At 44.3% G+C, this 21397-nt stretch overlaps 1 protein-coding gene across 3 annotated transcripts in view; it reads left to right on the top strand.

Moving 5' to 3' along the window:
• TIAL1 (TIA1 cytotoxic granule associated RNA binding protein like 1) overlaps positions 1 to 21397 on the top strand; it is a 666746-nt gene that overhangs the window by 589160 nt on the left and 56189 nt on the right. For all 3 annotated transcript variants that reach the window (XM_078643920.1, XM_078643921.1, XM_078643922.1), the window contains 2 exons: positions 9383 to 9467; positions 9780 to 9903. In XM_078643920.1, coding sequence (XP_078500046.1) covers positions 9383 to 9467; positions 9780 to 9903 — 209 coding nt within the window. The remainder of the gene's footprint in view (positions 1 to 9382; positions 9468 to 9779; positions 9904 to 21397) is intronic.

Below are 21397 nucleotides of genomic sequence, written 5' to 3'. Positions count from 1 at the left end.
TAAACACGAGAAAGGGATTCCTTCAACTACATGACAAGCTGGGAGAAAAGAACATCCAATTCTCATTTGCAGGTCCGGCCAGGTGACACTGGCAAGCATTGTTTCTTTACAAACCCCAAGGATCTGACATGTCACCTGGAAGCAAGCCCAGTACAAGAGATGGACCTTTCCGCAGGGAGTTCCAACAAACGGAAGACTTGATATCCTTTAATCTATTATTTTAATTGGGTCTATTATTGTCTTGATACAAAGGAAGTAACGTTGGATGTAATACTTTATGCTCCTCAAACAACACACTAGTCTCACGAATACCAGACTATTGAGTTAATCGAGTTAATAAAGTTAATAAGTTAAATTAACTCCTTACAAATATAAGCATCAATGGCGATTAAAGTCACCAAGATTCTTAAAGGGAAAAAAGCGTTTAAAAAGGGTTTAAAGAAGTGGCTACAACACAGTTAAAAATGGTTAGAGGCGGGGAGGAGCCAAGATGGCGATCAGGATGGTTGCATAAACGCTCGGCTCCGTGCTTCCTCCCGCCCCGCACGTATATCCTGGTACTTCTCCTGAGCAGCGTCTGCTAATTTGAGTAGGTGAAGAGTGGCATTCACTTACCGTCTGCTTCTGAGGCTCCTCCGTGCGGTAGACCCGAAGAACTGTCCTCGATTGTTTGGCGGCCTTCGAGGTGTTGAGACCGGGACCTCGAGTGAGTAGCGTGTCCGACCGGAGGCGCACTGCCAACGGCCTCTGGTTGCGCTGGGAATCCGGTCGGGGAGAACCTGAGATCCTGTGAGCCAAAAGAGATGAGATCCACCCACTCCCCATAGTGGGTTGCCCGGCGGAAGGTGTGCTATAGCTGAGCCGTAGAGAAACTCGTGATGCCCAGCTCCCCTTCAGTGAGATACCTGGTCATGTCCATGGCCCACCCCGGGTGCCCGTGGGTGGCTCTTGCGGAGCTACGGGGGCTGGTTTAGCCTTTTGGTGCCTCTCCTTTCTGTCGCCTGCCCCGACTATTGAGATCCCGCTGTGAAGCCTGCGGTGTCCGGGTGTTGGGCCCGATCCCGCAGTGAGGTGGAGGGAAGAGAAACCGGAACGGCTGAGATGGCGAATTATGCCCTCCTGCGTGCCCCTCGCCCGGGCAGGGAAGTCAGTGTGCGAGAGACTCCCGGGGTTTGGCAACATGAGAAACCACCCACTCCCAGAGATGTCCTGGCTTCATTAACAACTCTGCAGACTACCCTGATCCGGGAGGCCCGAGACTGGGGAGGAGGATGGCTGCCATTGTTGTTCCGCCATTTTGTGTCGGCGCGGATCGCTCTCGTGGAGGCGCTGCTGTGTCTGCCTTTGCTACATTGACGTGTTCCCTGGATGCATCTGCACTCGTGGAGACGAGGGTAGCTTTGGTTCATGTGCTGGCTGTGGCTACACCGGTTACGCGTGTGATTGTCTCCTTGGGGCCTATCTCTAAACCGCAAGTGGGGGAACAGCGTCGGTCCACGGTCAGCGCTTCCTGCTTTGTGTGATTCCTTTTTTGAGGATGGCGGGACTGTATCCTGATTTGAGACTGTTGGCGCTGTTGATGTTGGCACGGTCCGTCTCCTGCCATACATCATTGGCGAGACTCCGGTGGCTTGTATCCTATGGAACGACGGCACTGCCAGGTCCTCCCGGTGTGATCGGACCTTCTGTGCTACTCTGTATCCTGTCTGCAGGCTGGTTCAACGTTGGTACTATTGACAGAAGAGGCCAGGGGTGACTTTGTTTGGGACATGGAGAGACTCATGGCGGGTTTATGGTGCTTTACGGGTGCGCTTCGCGGAGCTGTAATTGATTGCGTTCTACATGACTGCCGTTATTTGTATTTTTCAACTGCTGCCGTTTAGACGTTTTTTGCCTGCGGAGGTGGGAGGGGCTGGGACGTTAGATTGAGGGCCCTCCTCCCGTATTTTTTCTTTTTCTCTTTTTCTTCCCTGTATTTCGGGTCTCTTATTTAGGGCGACAGGCACGCTGCTGGGGGGGTAGGCCATAGCCTTCTGCAGGGGTGCAGGGTTGGGAGTTGGGGGATGGGTGTGTTGTTTTGTTCTCCCTTTTTGTTTCTATGGCCCTTTGCCCTTTTCTTTTTCGATGTCGTTGTCTTTCATGTCTCCCATAGTGTGTTTTGCCTTGATGGGTGGGACTAGTTCGCCATGATTGCTTTGTGCTTATTGCGTCTCTCCTTGCCCTGCTGCCCCTTCCCCGTCATTCTTGATCTTTATATATTGCTGGCATACCTTTTTGTTATTCATTAGCTGTGCTGGGGGTGTGTATGACTCTGCAACATTGATTCTCTTCTATTTTTGTTATTGCAAAATAAATCGTCTATGATCCTTCTTCTTGTGTGGTGATCTCAATGTATGGCATATCCTGGATGTTACTCAGCCTTCGACCCCCGGACCGCTGCATCTTGTATGTTCTATTGCCCTTTCTCCTGCTTTGCGTAGCGGCCGGCCGGATTGGTTGTAGGCCTATGGTTGTATTTCTATGCTGAAACAAATAAAGGTTCTTAAAAAAAAAAAAATTTAAAAATGGTTAGATGCTAACAACTTTAACTTCACTACATAGTAAGGGTTTAAGAGTATTTCTCAAATAGATTCACATGAAGTTTAAGCAGAGGAACAATTACCAATTTATTATCCTCCAGAATGCCGGTTGACGGATTTGCCGTCGCAGTCCCTGCATTCGATTTTTTCAGGGAGGGGGGGGAGAGGGGAGGGGGTGGATCAGAGGGTAATTGTACTTATGTTTTTTTTCTTTTGACGTCTGTAACTCTCCTGTTTATTCTACATTATGTTGAAATGACAGATATGCATTACTTCAGATACATAGCCAGAGATAGTCCACCTATGATCAATGGGATGAAAGGGGACCAAACTCCAAGTTCATGTTATAACCAATGTTATAACCAATGCACTCAACACACTCCAAAATGCACATTGCAGCTTACAAGGGTAGTGAGGTGCACAGTTCCTATACCCCACCACACATCTTAGCGAACACTCCTGTTTTGACTACCTGGCCAAGACTAAAAGCAACATTATACTCCTTCAGGAAACTAAACTGTCAGAAGAAGATGTAGGCTTCATTAAGCACAACTGGATCTCCCATATCTTCTGCTCACCCGCTAAACATAAGAAAAAAGGTGTCATTACATTAACAGCCAGGAAAGCCAATATCTCCATTGTCTCACATTCACACAACAACAAAGGGAGGATGCTAATCACCCACATAAAGAGAGGAGATGACAACATCCATGTTCTTAAAATATATAGCCCAAATACTGATAAGCCCAACTTTTGGGAAAAGGTTTCTACTACAATAGAGTCCTTTCCCCAAGATGATCTCATCATAGTAGGGGGTGATTTTAATTTACCCTTAGATCCCATTATTGACCGCCAATCCAAATGCAGGTACCAACCCACACGTTCACATGAGGTTCAAAACAAAATCTGCTCCAAATTCAACCTTAAAGATTCATGGCGCCTTCAGCACCCAGATACAAGGAACTATACATTTTATTCAGCCCCACACAATTCATACTCTAGAATTGACTATATTCTATAATTACTGGAGCGCACACACATCTTATTGACCAAACAGACATAGCCCCAATCCTAGTCTCAGACCACGCATGCATTAGCATCAAAATAGCAGGTACTCACTCCACTTCTTCTCCTAAAAGGTGGCGATTTAACGACTAAGTTCTCTCAGATCCAATAGACAAAGCAAAGATCGAATTTGCCATTCTGGACTACATTAAACACAACGATCTCCCAGACACTTTCACACTATGGAATGCGCTGAAGGCGACCATTAGAGGGGTCATCATTGGAATTAAGGCAGGGATCAACAAAAAAACTAAACCTAGAACTTGACAATCTGGAAAAAGAAATTAAACTCCTAGAAGCATCTCATGTCGTTGCATTAGATGATAAAGCCACCCTAGATCTTCTCACTAAGAAAAAATATGAATACAACAAAATTGTGAGCAAAAGGGCGAGAGTGTGGATTAACCAATTTAAGGAACTCAAACTTTGTGATGGAAATAGAGCAGGTAAACTCTTAGCGGTGTACCTCAAACACAGACCGAGACAATTCACTAGCTCATCGATTAAAGACTCCAACAACACCATACAAACCAGGCAAAAAGAGATCCTGAGAGCATTCCACTCCTTTTATAAGGACCTATATAAAAGCAAACAAACGGTAAGAATGTACCACCTACCTAGACTCTCTTAAGATGCCAAGGTTATCCAAGACCGAGACTACAGATCTTGGGAAACCCATAGCGGAAAAAGAATTAGATAACGCTATCAAATCCCTCAAAAACAACAAAGACCCGGGCCCAGATGGATTCTCAACCTCCTTCTATAAGACCTTCAGTGGATTACTTCAACTAACCCTATTAAAGGTATTCAACAAGATAGCTGCAGAGGGCCACATAGGTAACTCAATGAAAGAGACCAATATTATTGTAATAATGAAGGAAGGGAAGGACCCTTTACTACCGAAAAACTATAGGCTAATTTCATTAATCAACCTAGATTGTAAATTATGCACCAAAATCCTTCCCACAAGACTAAATGCTTTAGTCCTCAAACTAATTAGTAATTCCCAGGGGGGCTTCCTCAGACATAGAATGTCCAATGAATGATAACACGAGATTGCTGTGTCACATACTGGAACAGACTAAGCTGCAGACTCTCCCTGTGATCGCCACCACCATAGACGCTTAAAAAGCCTTTGACAGGGTATTGTGGTATTTTCTGAGACACTGTATGTCGCCCTTCAATCTAGGTGACCAGTACTTAGGCTTGGTCATGGCTCTATACTCTGACCCCACTGCCCAGATATCTATCAACGGTGCCCTCTCAGACTCCTTCATACTTGAAAAGGGAACAAGACAGGGTTGCCCCCTGTCACCTTCCCTATTCCCCTAGCCCTGGAACCACTTATTCAGGACATTAAGCGAAACAAAGAAATAAAAGGAATAAACTTTGGGGGTCTGCCAATCAAATTAGCCGCGTATGCGGGTGATATTCTCATTGTCACGGAGGAACCAAAGTCATCCATTGAAGCCCTGATGCACACCATAGAAACCTACTCAACCCACTCTGGGTATAAACTAAACCGCGATAAATCCGAAGTTAAACCCTTGAAAATCCCCTGCACTCGAGAGGTACTGGGTGACTAGGGACTTACGTGGCAACCAGGGTTTATCAAATATCTGCGGATCGAATTTGGTAGCACTATTATAGAGTCACTACATAGGAATGAAACCACCACCCTGGAGAAAATAAAAACTCTCTTAGAAGCATGGTCTCCAAGATTTCACTTGGTGGGGCAAGATTGAGACCATCAAGATGATGATTACGCCATTAGTGAATTATCTATTAACCAAGCTCTCCCTAATACTGAAGCCCTGATCTCGAAATTCCTATGGAAAGGGAAAAGAGCCAGAATCAGTCTGCAAAAACTCAGACTAGACAAAACCTTGGGGGGTATCAATTTAGCTGATTTTAAACTCTACCAGACAGCATTCTTAGCTAAACAGGGCACATATTGGCTCTCTCCTCCAGAGGAGTATACTCCAGTCTGGCTACATATGGAAAAATCACTACTTAATAACCTTGCCCCTGCTACCCTCCTCACCTCAAACTTCACTAACGTAACTTGCTCAAACAACATTTTTAAAAACACTAGATCCGCACTGATGAAAGTGGATAAACATTTAGTTACCAGCATTAAAGGATCCTTATCTAGAGTCCCTTTGGGATAACAAGGAAATTTGATATAAAGGGGCGACACCACACAAAGACTCCTGGATCAATAAGGGCATCTTCTTTCCTCACCAACTGTTTAGGTCAGGATATCTCTTAACATTCAAAGACGTACAAAATACATATAGTTTGGAGCCCTTAGAATTCTATAAGTAATAAGTAAAAGCAGTGTTAACCAAAGTTAATCTTGTGCCCACTTCACCCTCACTATCACAGTACTTGGTGAGAATAAATAGACTAGGACATCAGGTCTCTTGGCTCCACAAATGAATCCGCCCTCAACAATCCTCCCTAAAAGAAGCTCAGATCCTTTTGGGATTCACACTCCGCTACCCCGATCTCTGAGGTTGACTGGTCCAAAGCCTGGAGCTCAGTCACAAGAAATAAAATTTCCCCAGCCCTCCCCCAGACTAAATTCTTGGCTTTTACATAAGGCCTACTGGACACCAGCCCGACTACACTCACAAAAGTTACGTGATGATCTCACCTGCTGGATTTGCATGGACAAGATAGGAGACCCAGCCCACCTAGTATTTTTCTGCAAAAGTGTCGCTCCATTCTGGGGCACAGTGTTTAGCTTCTTCTCTGAACTCTTTTTATGCTCCCTTGAAAGGAAATTCTCTACACTGACATTCGGCTTCCTTAGAGTAAAATTGCCAAATGATAATGATAGAGCGCTTTTAGATCTACTTTTGACCGCAGCAGTTAAGATCATACTAAACAACTGGAAAGACATGAGCAAAGCGTCTTTTAAGTGCTGGCTGAACTGGATCTCCAACCTCAGGGGAGCTGACAACATTGCACTCCTGTACTCGGCATGGAGACCTCCCCTCAGACACATGTGGGACACTCTTGACCTGTACTTTGACTCACATAAACCACCATGATCCACTTGTGATGGATGGCACCACTAACCACACACACCATCTATACTAATGAGACATCCTCCTTATAGCTCACTACACCGAATAAGCCACATCAACCACAGTATATACTTCGTCATTGATACATAATGATGATTTGATTCCTTGAATGCATATATTCACTAGGTCTGCTTTATTAATTCATATAGCATATTATAATTTACTTGATATTGAATGTATTCCAGATACTAGGCGACAGTGTTTCTACTATCTCTCGTACCATCTCTGCATAATGTTTTTTTTTCCTATGTATCTTTTGTGATGTATTTTTTGTGTTGTGATTTGTATTTCTTTTTATATTTTTGTATTATTGTATGCTCTATTATGTTTGAAAATTTCAATAAAAACGTTTGAAATAAAACAAATGGGCTAAGACATCAGATACAACTGTGCTGCACTCTGAAGCTGTGAAACACTTTGGTGCTTTTAAACAATGTGGTTTCCCTTGCTATGCTTGTCCTGCACTCATAATCCTCCTTAATGCACGGGCCACTGTAGTCAGGTTGTGTGTTTGGTTTGCATGAGCAAAATCCCAATGAAATGAGAAGGACTTGCTTCTCTGGATCAGACCATTCTGGAAAGGGCAGCATGCAGCCTTGCAGACAAGCATCGCCTTAAAAGACACTACAACCAAAGACATCAGTCTCCGATTGTCTGGAGGACTCTGAGTGAGTTCCCTCCTGTTGCTGGGCAATATTTGCAATTCATATAGATTCCTATGGAATCCAAACCCCTGAAGGTTTTTTGGGATGTTTGCCTACAGACTGATTTGTACCAGGTGGAAGATGAATTGAACCAACTTGCTCCCACTGAGCACTGTCAATGTTACAGGAGTTTTGAGAGGTTGGGTGGGCTAAGCTTAACTGTTTCTAGTTGTGATTATACTCTGTGAATTCAGCCCAATAATCCTGTTCATCGTTTACCTAAAGTACTCTCACATCTGGATGGTGGAAACACCCTCCTCCATGGCCTCCCTGACTCCACACTGCCTCTCACTCACACCCCTTCCCTCCTTCCCAACCCCACCAATCTCCCCCCAATTTTCCTAAGGGCATTCTACATGTTGCCATAAATTTCATCCATTGGTTGAAGGAATATGACCACATCACCCCCATCCCTATGACACTCAATTGACTTGCTTTGCCTGCACCATCTTCATAATCAGCTGCATCACTTACAAAGCTATCTCACCACCAGACTTCTCCAATTTAATTAGATCACTCTTCTTTAAAGAACACTACATCATCGTGCAGTAACAGTACACTTCTGCTCCCAGAACCCAGCTATCTCTTAAGTCATTTGGTGACTGTATCTTTGCCATTGACCATGTAAATTGCCCTTTGTCTAGATTCACATTATACAGATACAGGTTCATACCAGCAACAGGAGGGATAAAAACACAAAAAAGAAGACAGTGATCTCCCTTAGTCGAGCAATGCTCCAACGTGGGTAAAAAGGTATGTTAGATGTGCTGTGAAGGATATACACGACCCTGTTTAAAGACAACCTACCTTAAATCAGCTCAAGAATCCCTAGCCCTCGGGCACTTCACATTATGTCGTGAGGACTACCGACTAATTGAAGTGTTGCTCAACACTAGTTACCTGCTCTCACTGGATAGCCCAAAACCTAGAATGAGAAACAATTACTCTGTTGGCTTTTTGCAATGAGCCAAAGTGAAGAACCTACTAGAGTGAACCACTGAAGCTGTGCAGCTCACTTGAGAACACCCTTCATCATCCAAAGCTCGTAACCCCTTTTGGGTGTGGAACACAATGCTGTAAAATTTGCCTCCCTCACCATGTTCCCTTATAAGTGCTAAACATACCACTAAGAACAAGAAGACCACATATCTAAGAGAGAAAGATTTGCCCCCATCACTGTTGAACACAACCTTCTATTAGGCTAAAGTGAAAATTCCCTAAGCAGTTGAAACTTTAATATGAATTAGTGTCTTGTGACTTTTATCAAACATTCTAACTTTGCTGAGACATTGTAATTTTCTTCATTTTTATTGTTCATGTTGTTTGAGCTTGTATGCCACCCCACCAAGCAAGAGTAATCCTTTACTGCCTACTGTTGCTCGCTGAGAGTTAAAACCTAAACATGTTAATTTTGGGCTTTGGTAAGCTCCCAGTAGTAACTGCATCCGCAGACGTCAGAGTTACCAGGCACTACTTCTTACAAGAATCAGTAGCCATAGGGTTCCCTATGCCCAAAAGAACTGGGTGGTAACTTATGTTACAACTAACGTTTCTCACTGTCTCTACAAAGTCTGACCGTTAATCTAATAATATTATTTTGTAGTTTTTAGACATTTGCATAAATGATTGACCGTGTAAGTTAACACTTTTTAATTCTGCATAGTGTATATGATGAACTGCTGGAAGTAGTGGATATGTGATTGCATCATTAGTGGAAATTAATTGGAAGTATTTTGCTTACATGGCTCAACTCCAGTGATTACTGCAAGATTATGCAGTGAAATGCTGAATTTCACATTTGCCACTTCATTTTCATGACTTGATAATTATTTTATACCCTTACCATCATGGGTTGTTTATTTTATTGACTAATTAAAAATTGATGAGTTGCTTTAAAATATAACGGTTTGAAAATTGATTATGTTGCATTTATTTTTAGACCAGTTGATGCGACAGACGTTCTCTCCCTTTGGGCAAATCCTGGAAATCAGAGTCTTTCCAGAGAAAGGATACTCATTTGTCAGGTAAGATGGTTGAGGGCTACAACTTTAACATTTTACTAACTTTCATTGCGTCCATATTTTGAATGATGTATGGAACAGAACCTGAAGTGGGTGTTGAGGAAAGAATGAACACTGTCATGCACACACAGTCCATTTACTGACTAAAAGTAGACTGGCTATTTCTTTAAATGTAACCTCAAAATCCACATTGTTCCTTTTGTATCATTTTCTAAGCCTCTTAGCTCATCATATAGCAAGTTTGTTCCTGATGAATACAGTACAATATTATACCTTATTTTTCATTTGTGTTTATGCTTGCACTTTGTTTTTCAGGTTTTCAACCCATGAAAGTGCTGCACATGCCATTGTGTCTGTTAATGGAACCACAATTGAGGGGCATATGGTGAAATGTTACTGGGGAAAAGAATCCCCAGATATGACTAAAAGCTTTGCACCGGTAATTCTTATTTGAAGTATTGAACGGAGCTGCATAATTTTCAGATCCATCTGTCTTTCCAAGAAGGAAACCAGATTGATGTGGTCTTTATTATTGTTGCCATGACCTAATCATTGTTACTGTTAGCTAACAAAATTAAGAAGCATTTTATGTTAAGATTGTTTTTGTAATGAAAGAAACAAATAAGTGATGAACGCTTCAGCACCCTGCATAGAGGTAGTAATCCTATATAAATGCTGTAGTCTATTAGGTATTTGTTTTTTCTCGAGGGTGGGAGATCAGAGACTGATTTGTATAAGTTTAGTCCCTGTCTGTAATGGAATAGACTAATTAAAAATAGACAGAATTGAATATGGCCCACAGTAATTAATTACTATTGTCTGAGATTAATTCAAACATTCCATACAACAGGTTTAGGGTTGTGGAAGGTATGTGGGCAGGGGGGGGGGGGGGGGGGGGGGGGTTGGTGCAACAGCAAAATCTCTTCTTGTGTCCTCAAATGCGCATTTGGCTAACTGCCTTGAACATTTTACACATCACTCATAGGATTTTCCTTTCCTGCCAACTTGGAGAATCTGATGCATGGGACGTTCTTTTAACTGTACTTGCCCACATATTTTCTCTTTATTTTTTCCTCCTAGCTAAGTATAGTCATTTTATTTACTTTGTATTGTAATTGCCTTTATGTAGCGCTTACTACCCCTGACGAGGCGTCGAAGCGCTTTTTCGGCGGGTAGCACGCCACTCCGGGACCCACAGAGGATTAGTGTTGAATTAGTATAGTGAAACATGCAAGTACATTTTAAGTGGTGGATAGGTTAGTCAGTTATTTGGGTTTGGAATGATAGCAGAAGGAGAGAGTAGGACAAAGGTTTGTATTTATTTATCGCTCGCTTGTTGACGCATGCTATTCAGGGAGCCTATAAAGGATTAGTGGTGAATTAATATGGTGAAATATGAGGTAATTTCAGTGGTGGATATTAGTCTGTTACTTGGAGTGAGAAGGATAGCGGATGGATAAAAGGGGAAGAAAGATTTGCATTCATATACCACTTGTTACCCCTGATGGGTGTTGAAGCGCTTTTTTGGCGAGTAGCACGCCACTCCGGAACCCATAAAGGATTAGTGTTGAAAATTAGTATAGTATAAATATGAAGTAATTTGAGTAGTAGATATGTTATTCAGTTATTTGGGCAGTATATTAGTATAGTTGAATATGGAATATGGAATTTGAGAAGTAAACATGTTAGTTTGTTAATTTTGATAGAAAAAGGATAGTGGAGGGATAAAAGAGTGAAGGATTTTCTTATTTTTTTTTAGTCAACTGATGGAAGGATCATTATATTTGTTAGTGATAAAAGGGGGACTGTTAGGTGTAATTACAGCAGGGAGAGTGTGTCTGAGTGGGATGTAGTTATTTTTGGTGTTGATTGGCGTTGTGTTAGTGATGAGTGTATTGGTTAGTGGTATAGGATAGAGTTGTGTACTGTTTGTGGGTGATGGTGGATATGTGTGGTAGTTGGGATAGTAGGGTGTGTAGATGTGGTTTGGTTGGGTTGGTGGTGCATGCTGGTACATTAATCTGTACATAGTGTTGTGCGTGGTGTATATTTGGTGTGAGTGTGTTGCTCTGTTTGTGGTTGTGGATGGTGTGGGCTGGGTATTGTTAAATGAGAAAAAGGGCAGCATTTCTGGCCCTAGTCCCGACCAGTCTCGAACAGGCCCAAACAGGCAACTACCCTTGTCCTCTCCACCCTTAACAGGCCCAAACAGGCAACTACCCTTGTCCTCTCCACCCTTAACAAGCCCAAACAGGCAACTACCCTTGTCCTCCACCCTTAGCCTCGACGCCCGGGCCGAGACGCCATAAGCCTGGCCTTTTTTGTAGCCCTAGTAATCAGGTGACCCCTTCAGCCAATGGGAACCCTAGCCCTAACACTATGCAATCACAACACTAGCCCTAACTTCTAGAACCAATAGGAGGCCAGGACGTTGCAGCCAATCTTAACCCTAGTCCAAGCACCCAATCAGTTCAAAAACCCTGATCTCTACGTCCAATAAAGGCCTTAGCCCTACCACTAGTCCCAACCCTAGTCCAAGCAGCCAATGGTACAGGTAGCCCTAGTCCCTACTTCCAATAGAAAGCCTAACCCTACTCTTAGTCCCACAACTGGTCCAACAACCAATCACCAGAAGCCCTAAATAGCTACTTAAAAAGACATAATAAATGTCTGAATAAGGCAGTTACCCCAGCTTTAGAGATCTTTAGGTATAAGGTCTAATCAGCAGTACTATATGGAGCAGAATTATGGGGACCACCTTTGAAACCCTTGAGAACAAGTTTTTTAGGGGATTATTAAAAGTGCCCATTAACACCCCGCTGACACCACTATTTTTGGATCTGAATATTAAACGTACTGACCAACATGCAATGCTGAGACCATTATTGCTGTGGGTCAGATTATGGACAACCCCCGAACTGAACGAATATAAAAACGGGTTGAAAGAAGTCATGGATCTAGATAGTGGCAGCAAAATTTACTGGTTAAAGCATGTAAGATCATGGTTAAACTAGGACTAGCCCATTTTTGGAACGAGCCAGAATCGATGAGTGTGGGTTCAAGAAAAATTGTTAAAATGTCTTTCTGGTCCTATATAAGCTGATTCTGCATACATAAAAATCCATGGCCCCTTAACTGAAAATGTTTTAATGGTTAAAGATGTGGCACACTTTGAGATATTTTTGGATGAGGTACAGCCGCCACTAGCTAAAACCTTGAATATAAAATACAGGTATGGAATATTGAGAACTAAAGCCCTTGAGAAAAGTTGGGTGAAGACAAACAGTGATCTCTGCACTCTATGCTCTAAACAATGCAAGGGAAGATGTCTTACATATATTATTTTTCTGCCCCAGTTATGCGAAGTCAAGGAAAAAGTGGATAGTGCCGCTATGTCGCATTATTGGTTTGAATTCCTATAAGGAGGCTGGTAGAATCTTAAAAACAGACACCAGTCAAGTAGTTGTGTTTGGCATCAGCAGATTTCTTCTTGCTGCTAATTTTATTAGATTAAAAACAGGTCTTCATTTCTAACCATATAACTTCATGAAGCCCTCTTAAAACTAATATTATCATGATTGTTACATATGCCACAAGCAAAGGATGACCAAGTACCCAACTTTATGGTCGGGTATACCAACCATGTATTATTTTTTTACCATTTCATTGTAATTTTTAATTATTATGCCATGGTGGTTACAAATGTAATTGTTTTTTTTACCTTGTAAATATGTTGATTACTTTTAATTCTATATTTATTCAAAATGTGTGATGACTTTATTGACCGTAAACCATGACTAAATAAGATGATGTATACCGGGATGAACTGAACTGATAATGTAATGTAATTCTGAGTAGACACCCCATATCCTACTGGTGTTTTTGAATATTACAAAATTGTATTTTAAATGAATTTTAATTGTATATCTTTTATGATGCAATTGCAACGAAATAAAGATTATTGACTTGACTTAAATAGCTACTTCCAATTAAAGGTCTAACCCTAGCCCTAGTACCACCCTACTCCCAATAACATAGGAAGCCCTAGTCCCTACTTCCAATAGAAATCCTAACCCTAGCCCTAGTCCCAACCCTGCAATGATTGAATCACAGACCGAGAAACCAATCAGAACCCTCAAATACCCAACCAATGAGGACATTAACCCTAACCCAATAGAAACACCAGATACAACCATCAATCAATGTACACATGTGCCAACCACTAGCACACCATATAAGGTCCCAGCAACCTCAGACAAGGTTTGCTGGCAAGGGAGTTGGAAGCTGCTTGCTCCTGTTCAGAATCTCCTAGGAGACAGACAGGCTCAATCCACAACTTTGGACTTCAGCAGGTAAAGGCTTCACTAACTCGAAATCTAACAATACTGTTTGAATAAAGCTTTGCTCCCCCTGCTGGCCAAAAAACGAAGTGCTCAGGGGGGCTGGCCTCACTGGCTTGTGAACACAAAATGGTGACTGGGGGTTTACTGTTTGTGGGCACAATCTGATACCCATGACTCATGGATTCACGCATACAACGTTTATCCTGGGTATTAGTTTATTATTGTGCATTGTGATAATAGCTACTGAATCTGGCGATCTGGCACAAAGAGGAATTCATAGCAGGGCGCTCACAAACATTTGTAATAGATGCCTTGCCAGAGAGAGACTCTTTACCATGTAGGATGATTTCTATAGTCTTGATAAATTGCTCCAACTTCAGCTAATCAGTGGATATACTCTACTACAAAATCCGAAACTACACATGTGCAAAATAATAAAAAAAACTTTTTCATTGTGCCAGATCGTAGTTTCTTCCAAACTGTTGCAAGGTATTCCTGATGTTTCGGGACCAGCTGGTTCTTATTTCTAATTTGACTCCTTTGCAGGAAATTGGCTAGTCTTTTATAACGCTTAATATATATTCACAACTGGTATTTTACAGATTACTCCACTCTAAAATCTCAGTCAGATTAAACGAGAGCTCTGTATCCTATTTGCATTCTTAACTGGTATTGATCTGGATTCTGGGAAGGCTGTGTTATTACTTATAGTTTATAGATTTCTTTTTGCTCCAGTTGAACTACAGGACATCATTCTATTCCGCTGAGCAACCTCCGAGATGATTGAGAAAATGGGCAATTCCGTCAACATATTATGGAAGTGCTCAAAATTCAATAGATAATTGGAAGTTGGTTTGAAATTCAGTTCTAAATGTGCAGATAAGGTTTGCACAGTGAACCTTTTGCTAATTGCAAATGGACTAGAAACTGAAAAGGGACGAAAAGATAATCCATTTAATCTAGTTCCTGCTAAATGTGTTATCCTAGCATTGGACTCGAACACATCCCCTGGAATTGTGGGAATGTTAAATAAGCTTCATAGAAAACACTTATTGCTAACACCTTCTCTCTCTCCACCAACTAAAAAAGAACATTTAAAAAATCAAGTTTATGTGGATATATTTAACAGTAGATGCCCCACCTTCATAATACCCCAGGGCACTTCACTGTATCTAGAGATTTTTGTAGCAGTTTTCCCAGGCCAAGTTACGTGGCATTGTGTGGCTTCTCACTGCCCTGGAAGTGATGGAAAGGAACCACAGATAATAGCCATCTGTCCACACTCTTTGTTCTTTTTGTTCCTCTTCCTTTGACAAAAATCCGGAGTTCTACTCCCAACTTTTTCAGCCTCAGACGACTTCTAAATTGCTAATAGTATGCTGTGAAACATTGTCCATGTTACTGGAAAAACTGGCTTTGCTTAACCTCTCACTGGAGACATCAGGCGGGCACACCATTGATTGAATATTCTCCAATCGAATGTTGTCACTAAACAAGCCAAGTGCGTTCACACATGACATTTTCTGATTCCTTTTTCCTGATGTAATATGGGCAATTTTAGCAGAGATTCTTCCTCAGAAACGTCTGCTTGCAGAGCTTGGAGTATAATCAGGCCCTCAGGTCTAGAGTCTGTGCTTACCAGCCCAGGGCCAAAGCTCTGTGATGATATAGATATCATACTTCAGTCAGCCTCCGACCAACTAGCTTCCCTGAGAACTGCCACCAAGCATAAACACTGCCCTTCTGCGCCCTGGTTTTCTTCTGCGCTAGTTGCAGAAAATAGGGCTGCAACTCAAGAGTTTTAGGAAGACACAATAAGGCCAGCTGGTGAGGCCTTTTATTAAGAGGCCCTGAGGAAATATCACTCTGCATTTAAGGCTGCACAAGCCTCTTACTTTGAGGAGAAAATTGTGAATACTGTAAAAAAAAGTTTTAAATAGTGAAGAATTCCTTATATCCCAAGGCTTACTTAGTCCATAATTGCCTCTTCCTTGCTATGAGACAAGATATTACATTTCTTTATAGAGAAAATCCCAATTGAGACCAATCTGTGGGTAGCTATGCTTATTTCTACTTCGGATGGAGTTTTGCGACCTTTCGCAATCTATATCATCTCAATTGAAGAATCTGAAAAGCCATCCTGAGCTAAAAATCAGGCTTTCCAGCGGACCTGTGTCCTCCCTCGATCTTGGCATCAGTTGCAAAGGTTGGCAACCCAACACTGAGCTCTTCAACTGCTCTCTTCATACATCGCAAGTTTCACCCAGCGGAAAGAAAGCAAAAGTAATGAGTTGTTTAAAAAATAATAATAATCTACGGCAGACCAGGCACAACTGATGAATTTTCAACCAAATTCGCTGCAAAACGGCTGCATCTAAAATTTTGGGCAAACTGATCAAAATCCAATTATCAATCTTGAACAATTAGGTTGCTACATCTCTCCCAGTCGGGATGCACTAAGACAGCACTCTTGGAAGTAGGTAAAAATGCCACCTTGATCTTTTTAGATCTTTAAGCTGCATCCTTTAAGTCTCCCATCCTTCAGAAATTGATGGACTTTGGACAAAGGAGTCAGACGCTTGAGTGGAATCCCTCCTTTTTATAAAACCGAGGACCGGCTGTGTGGATGGCACATGCTCATAACCTAAAACTGAACCTGTTAGGGCATATTGCTGAGTCAGACTTTATTCAACATTGGTATGGCCCCCTCCTCCGGCATACTAGGAGGTATCATTCATCGTGAACTTCAGTAGAGAGTAACCAGTGAAATCTGTGAACATTACCAGCACCCCCAAATTTCACTTGTTTCTCCCTAGTGAAGTTTAATAATCCTGAAACATGTTTCTAGAGATACACAGCACTGGCTGCACCAACATTGGTGAATACTAAAGACACTCAACTGAAGTGAGTGCTATCGTGCATTCACCACACTGCATCTGGGCAGTGTGTGTTGTTATGCCAGGCACTGTGCTCTCGCCTCCTTTTACCAATGAGTAATGTAAAGCCCATGCAATAATATCATTTATAAACATAAGCTTGAAAATCATTATCTCGTGTCTCCTTGCCCCCTTGATAAAAGAAGTAGAAATTTGATAAGATATGAAATGGATGTGGGTTCTCAGATGAGTAAGAATCCAACAACCAATCACAGGCAAATGTAATGAAGGTGGTTGTGTGAGAAGAAATTGTTCATTTGAAAAAATGTTAATAGACGTGCTTTATAAATCCCAAATTTCTGTAATTGGGGGAAATGTCTTAAAATTAGTGACAATCCTCCAAGCCAATAGATTTTACAATTCCTATTGTGAAAAACTGTTGGATGGGCCCCGAGGTCTGATGTCCCCATGCACCATTGGAATTTGAAAGTGCTTTAGCATCTCATCCTTGACAGAAAACAAGGTGTTGTCGGAAAGCCAAGTTCTTGAATGAATCTAGTGCACCCAAATTTCATGTGTAACTTCATTTGGGTGTAAATTAATTATCAAAAAGCGAGGTTCCCAATTATACAGCTCAAAATTAATTGTGTAAGTCTCTTCCCCTGGGCACGCTAAAAGTATAATCCCAGTAAATCAGTGCTCATCCTACTAACCCCCAGTAAAAATGGAGATGGAACCAGTTAGTCTTTTAAAAATAGATATAATATTGTATCTGAAAGAGACTATTAGTAATAGATTCCTTACCTTAGAATTACCCCCAGGCGTCAGACTGGAACCGGAGAAATCTTTTCTTAGCAGTACCCCTGCGCTTCGGTAGGTGGCGTTAGTCGACTCCTTGTCCGTTGTCTGCGTCGTGGTCACCGGGATGACGTTACGGTGTCTACTTAGACGCTGCTCTTGCGCTGATGTCTGTTCTTTCTTTTTCCACGCCAGTCAGCGCAGATCCGGAGAAGTCACTTTTTGACTTTTGTCGACATCTTTTTGAGTCTTCGACTCCTGGTGCACAAGGGATGTCCAGCCATCTGCCCCGTTTCAAGCCCTGTGACTCCTGTCACAAGTTGATGTTGGTCACCGATCCGCAACTCGTGTGTCTCTGGAACATGGAGCGCGACCATAACCTGAAGTCATGCTCCGACTGCCAGGCGCTGAACCTGAAGTCGAGTGGTCCCGAAAGCTTTTCGAGGCTCGGCAGTCCGCTTCGCGCTGTTCAAGGTCCCGGTCGAGGGGAAGGTCGTGGGACCGGTTACGGAGTCACCACCATTCGTCTTCGAAGTCTTCGCACTCCTCGAGTAAGTCGAAGCACAAGAAGAAGGCGAAGAAGCATTGTTGCTCTTCGCCTTCTCCCCGTCCGTTGGTCGACAGGGGACACGGAGTGTCATCGTTCTCCAGCTCCTTCTTCGGAGCCCACTGGGACGGCTCTGTGCTTTCCTCGTTTTCCCGGAGCGTCCCCTCCCCATCTTTGTGCATTTACGAAGCGCTGCACTGCATCTTTTGACTGCCCGACTCTGCAGGCGCTGCTTCGAGCGCCAACGACTCGGCTGGGAGCCCTGAGCCTTCGATGTCTGTGGTTCAGGCATCGGCGCTGTAGGGTTCCCAAGAATCCATGCCTGGTTCTGGATCGGTGCCAGTCGACCACACGGTACCTTCCCCCGGCACCGATTCTATTGATGCCCCCGATGTCAGTTGCGCCCCCACCCAGCATCGACTTCAGCCCCACCCCCGACTTGGACACTGCGCCGTATCGATGTCGGTACCAGCGCTGTTCATCCCTGGTGTTTCCTACCACCCTGAGTATCACCCAGAGGAGAGTGAGGAGGGCTGGGTGGGTTCTGTTGACCCTCTAGCAGACCAACTTAAGGAGCCGTACTAGCGAGAGGAGTTGGGTGATGCCAGTGGTCTGGATACCTCCCCAGACCTTGGTATGCTTTCTCCCCCCTACTGTGGCTACGGAGGAGGGAGCTTCCTACACTGTGGTATTTCGTAGGGCGGCCTTGGGCCTCAAGCTTTCTACGGTGGCTGTCATGACTAAACTCCTGACTGAGGTGCTTCAGCCAGCAGCGACGTCTTTGGTGCCCCTGCTGCCTTTTAATGAGGCCCTCACTGACATTCTCTGGGCACTTGGTCCAAGCCTTCACAGGGGCTCCTGTGGACAGGATGATTGCCCGATGCCACCACCTGGCCCGAGCGACCCACTTTTCCTCTCCCAACATCCTAACCCTGAGAGCTTGGTGGTCCAAGCCTCGTCCTCAAAAGGCTCATTCCCTACTGCTCCTCCAGATAGGGAATCCAAGAAGCTGTATCATCTTGGGAAGAAGATGTTTTCTTCCGTCAGCTTAGTACTGCAGTTGGTAAACACTGCATGTCTCTTAGGCCGTTATACTCACAGGGTGTGGGATACGGTCGCCCAAGTGCTGACACAGTGCATGGAAGAGGCCCGGGCCATGCTCACCCTCGCGGTTGTCGAGGGTCGAGTCGCAGCTAAGTTCACCATTCGGTGTGGGCTGTATACCGCCTACTCACTGGGTAGAACGGTTTTCACGTTGGTAGCCCTGAGGCTTGGCTGAGAACGTCTGGCTTCTCAGAGAATGTCCGATCCACATTTTTGAACATGCCCTTTGATGGCCGTCGCCAGTTTGGTGACAAGGCAGACAACGCGCTCAAGCCCTTCAAGGACTCTAGGGCCACGGCCAGTTCCCTGTGTCTCGCATCAACTTCTCACCCCATGCAGTCTGCCTTTCAACCCTTTTGTGGCTAAGGAAGGAGTGCCCCACCACATTCCACCCAGAGCCACGGAACCGCGCAAGCTTCCCAGCCTATGTGTGCCTGGGGACGTGGTACCCAGCGTCGCGGGTCTGGGGACCAGCGAGTGGGCCAGTCCACCAATGCCCCCTCTGCAGCAGCCTCCAAAACCTTCTTAGTCCGACCTTTCCGGGCCACCAGTTGCCAGTGGGCAGCAGGTTCCGCCATCTCCTCCCCCACTGGCACAACATCACGTCGGACAGGTGGGTTTTGCAGATAGTCTGAAGGGGCTACTCCCTCCTCTTTGAGACTACCCCTCCCTCCATGCCACCAACACTCCATCGCATGTCGGAGGATCATTTAGCCCTTCTCCGCCAGGAAGTTGCGGCTCTCTTAGCCAAGTAAACTATTGAACGAGTCCCTGTGTTAGAAGTAGGTTGTGGTTGCTACTCCCACTACTTCCTGGTACCCAAGAAGGACAAAGGCATGCGTCCTATCTTAGACCTCAGGGACGTCAACAGCTTCCTCCGGAAGGAGAAGTTCAAAATGTTAACCTTGGCTCAGGTCTTGCCTGCCCTCGACCCTGGAGACTGGATGGTAGCATTGGACATGCAAGACGTTTATTTACATATCCCTTTCTTGCCTGCTCACTGGCGTTACCTACGGTTCACGTTAGGCCACAAGCTTTTTCAGTTTACTGTGCTCCCCATTGGCCTTGCCAGCGCCCCTCGGGTGTTTACGAAAGTGATGGTGGTGGTTGCTGCTCATCGGCGCAGATCAGAGTTTCCAGTAGTCCCCTCTCTCAACGACTGGCTGTTGAAGGCGGGCTCGCCCCAGGCTGTCTCTCCCACCTCCAGACTACGGCTGACCTCCTGCGTTCGCTGGGGTTCATTATCAACGTGCCGAAGTCGCACCTGATTGCTTCTCAGAAGCTCCTTTACATCGGAGCAGTTTCAGGCTTATCCTCCCGAGCAGCGAGTCCGGGATATTAAGGCTATGATACCAATGTTTCAGCCTCTATCCTGGATTTCGGTTAGAATGACCCTGAATCTGCGGGGCCTCATGGCCTCCTGCATCCTGCTGGTAGCTCATTCCAGATGGCATATGCAGGCTTTGCAGTGGGACCTGAAGTTCCAGTGGGCGCAGCATCAAGGAAATCTTTCCGATGTCGTCCAGATCTCAGAGGGGACTGCAAGTCAGTTGCAGTGGTTGCTCATGAACCCGGATTGGGTAAACAGCATGTCCCGCTCTCTTCCCCAACCAGAGTTCACAGTGGTGACAAATGAGTCACTCCTGGGATGGGGGGGGTACATGGGAGAGGCGGAGATCAGAGCCCTCTGGTCTCCAGCGGAGTCCGGGCTCCACATCAACCTTCTGGAGCTCCGGGCGATTCGTCTTGCTCTGAAGGCATTCCTTCCTTCTGTCAAAGGAAGAGTGTAGGTGTTCCTGGACAACACCAGCGCCATGTGGTACTGGAGGTGGGTTTGCGAACTAAGTTCTCACCAGGAAATCTTGGAGAACATAATGGCTGAAAATGCCGCCTCTCTGGACAGTCTCTTTCAGATCAACAAGTTACTTGCCTTTGGTAACGATGTATCTGTAAGAGTGTATATTAGTTATAGATTCCTTACCGCCACGCCCATCCTCCTCGTTCTGCGAACTAATTTCTAGGGATAGCGACTCTCTTACAGGGCCCTAGTTTTGTGTACCAGTGGTCAGTGTCTTGCATGGCTCTGCGCTTCTGGCGTGGAAAGTCGTATCCGAACAGACATAAGCACGCAGGGCCAGCGTCTAAGTAGAGACCACGACATCATCCCATTGACGCCGACGACGGACGCAGAGACAACAAACGCCACCTTCCGACACGCAGGGGTACTGCTAAGAAATGTTTTCTCCTGATCCAGTCTGACGCCTG

The sequence above is a fragment of the Lissotriton helveticus genome, chromosome 5_1 (genome assembly GCF_964261635.1).
Source record: "Lissotriton helveticus chromosome 5_1, aLisHel1.1, whole genome shotgun sequence".
NCBI classification, from domain to species: Eukaryota; Metazoa; Chordata; class Amphibia; order Caudata; family Salamandridae; genus Lissotriton; species Lissotriton helveticus.
This window is presented reverse-complemented; position numbering and strand designations above follow the sequence as displayed.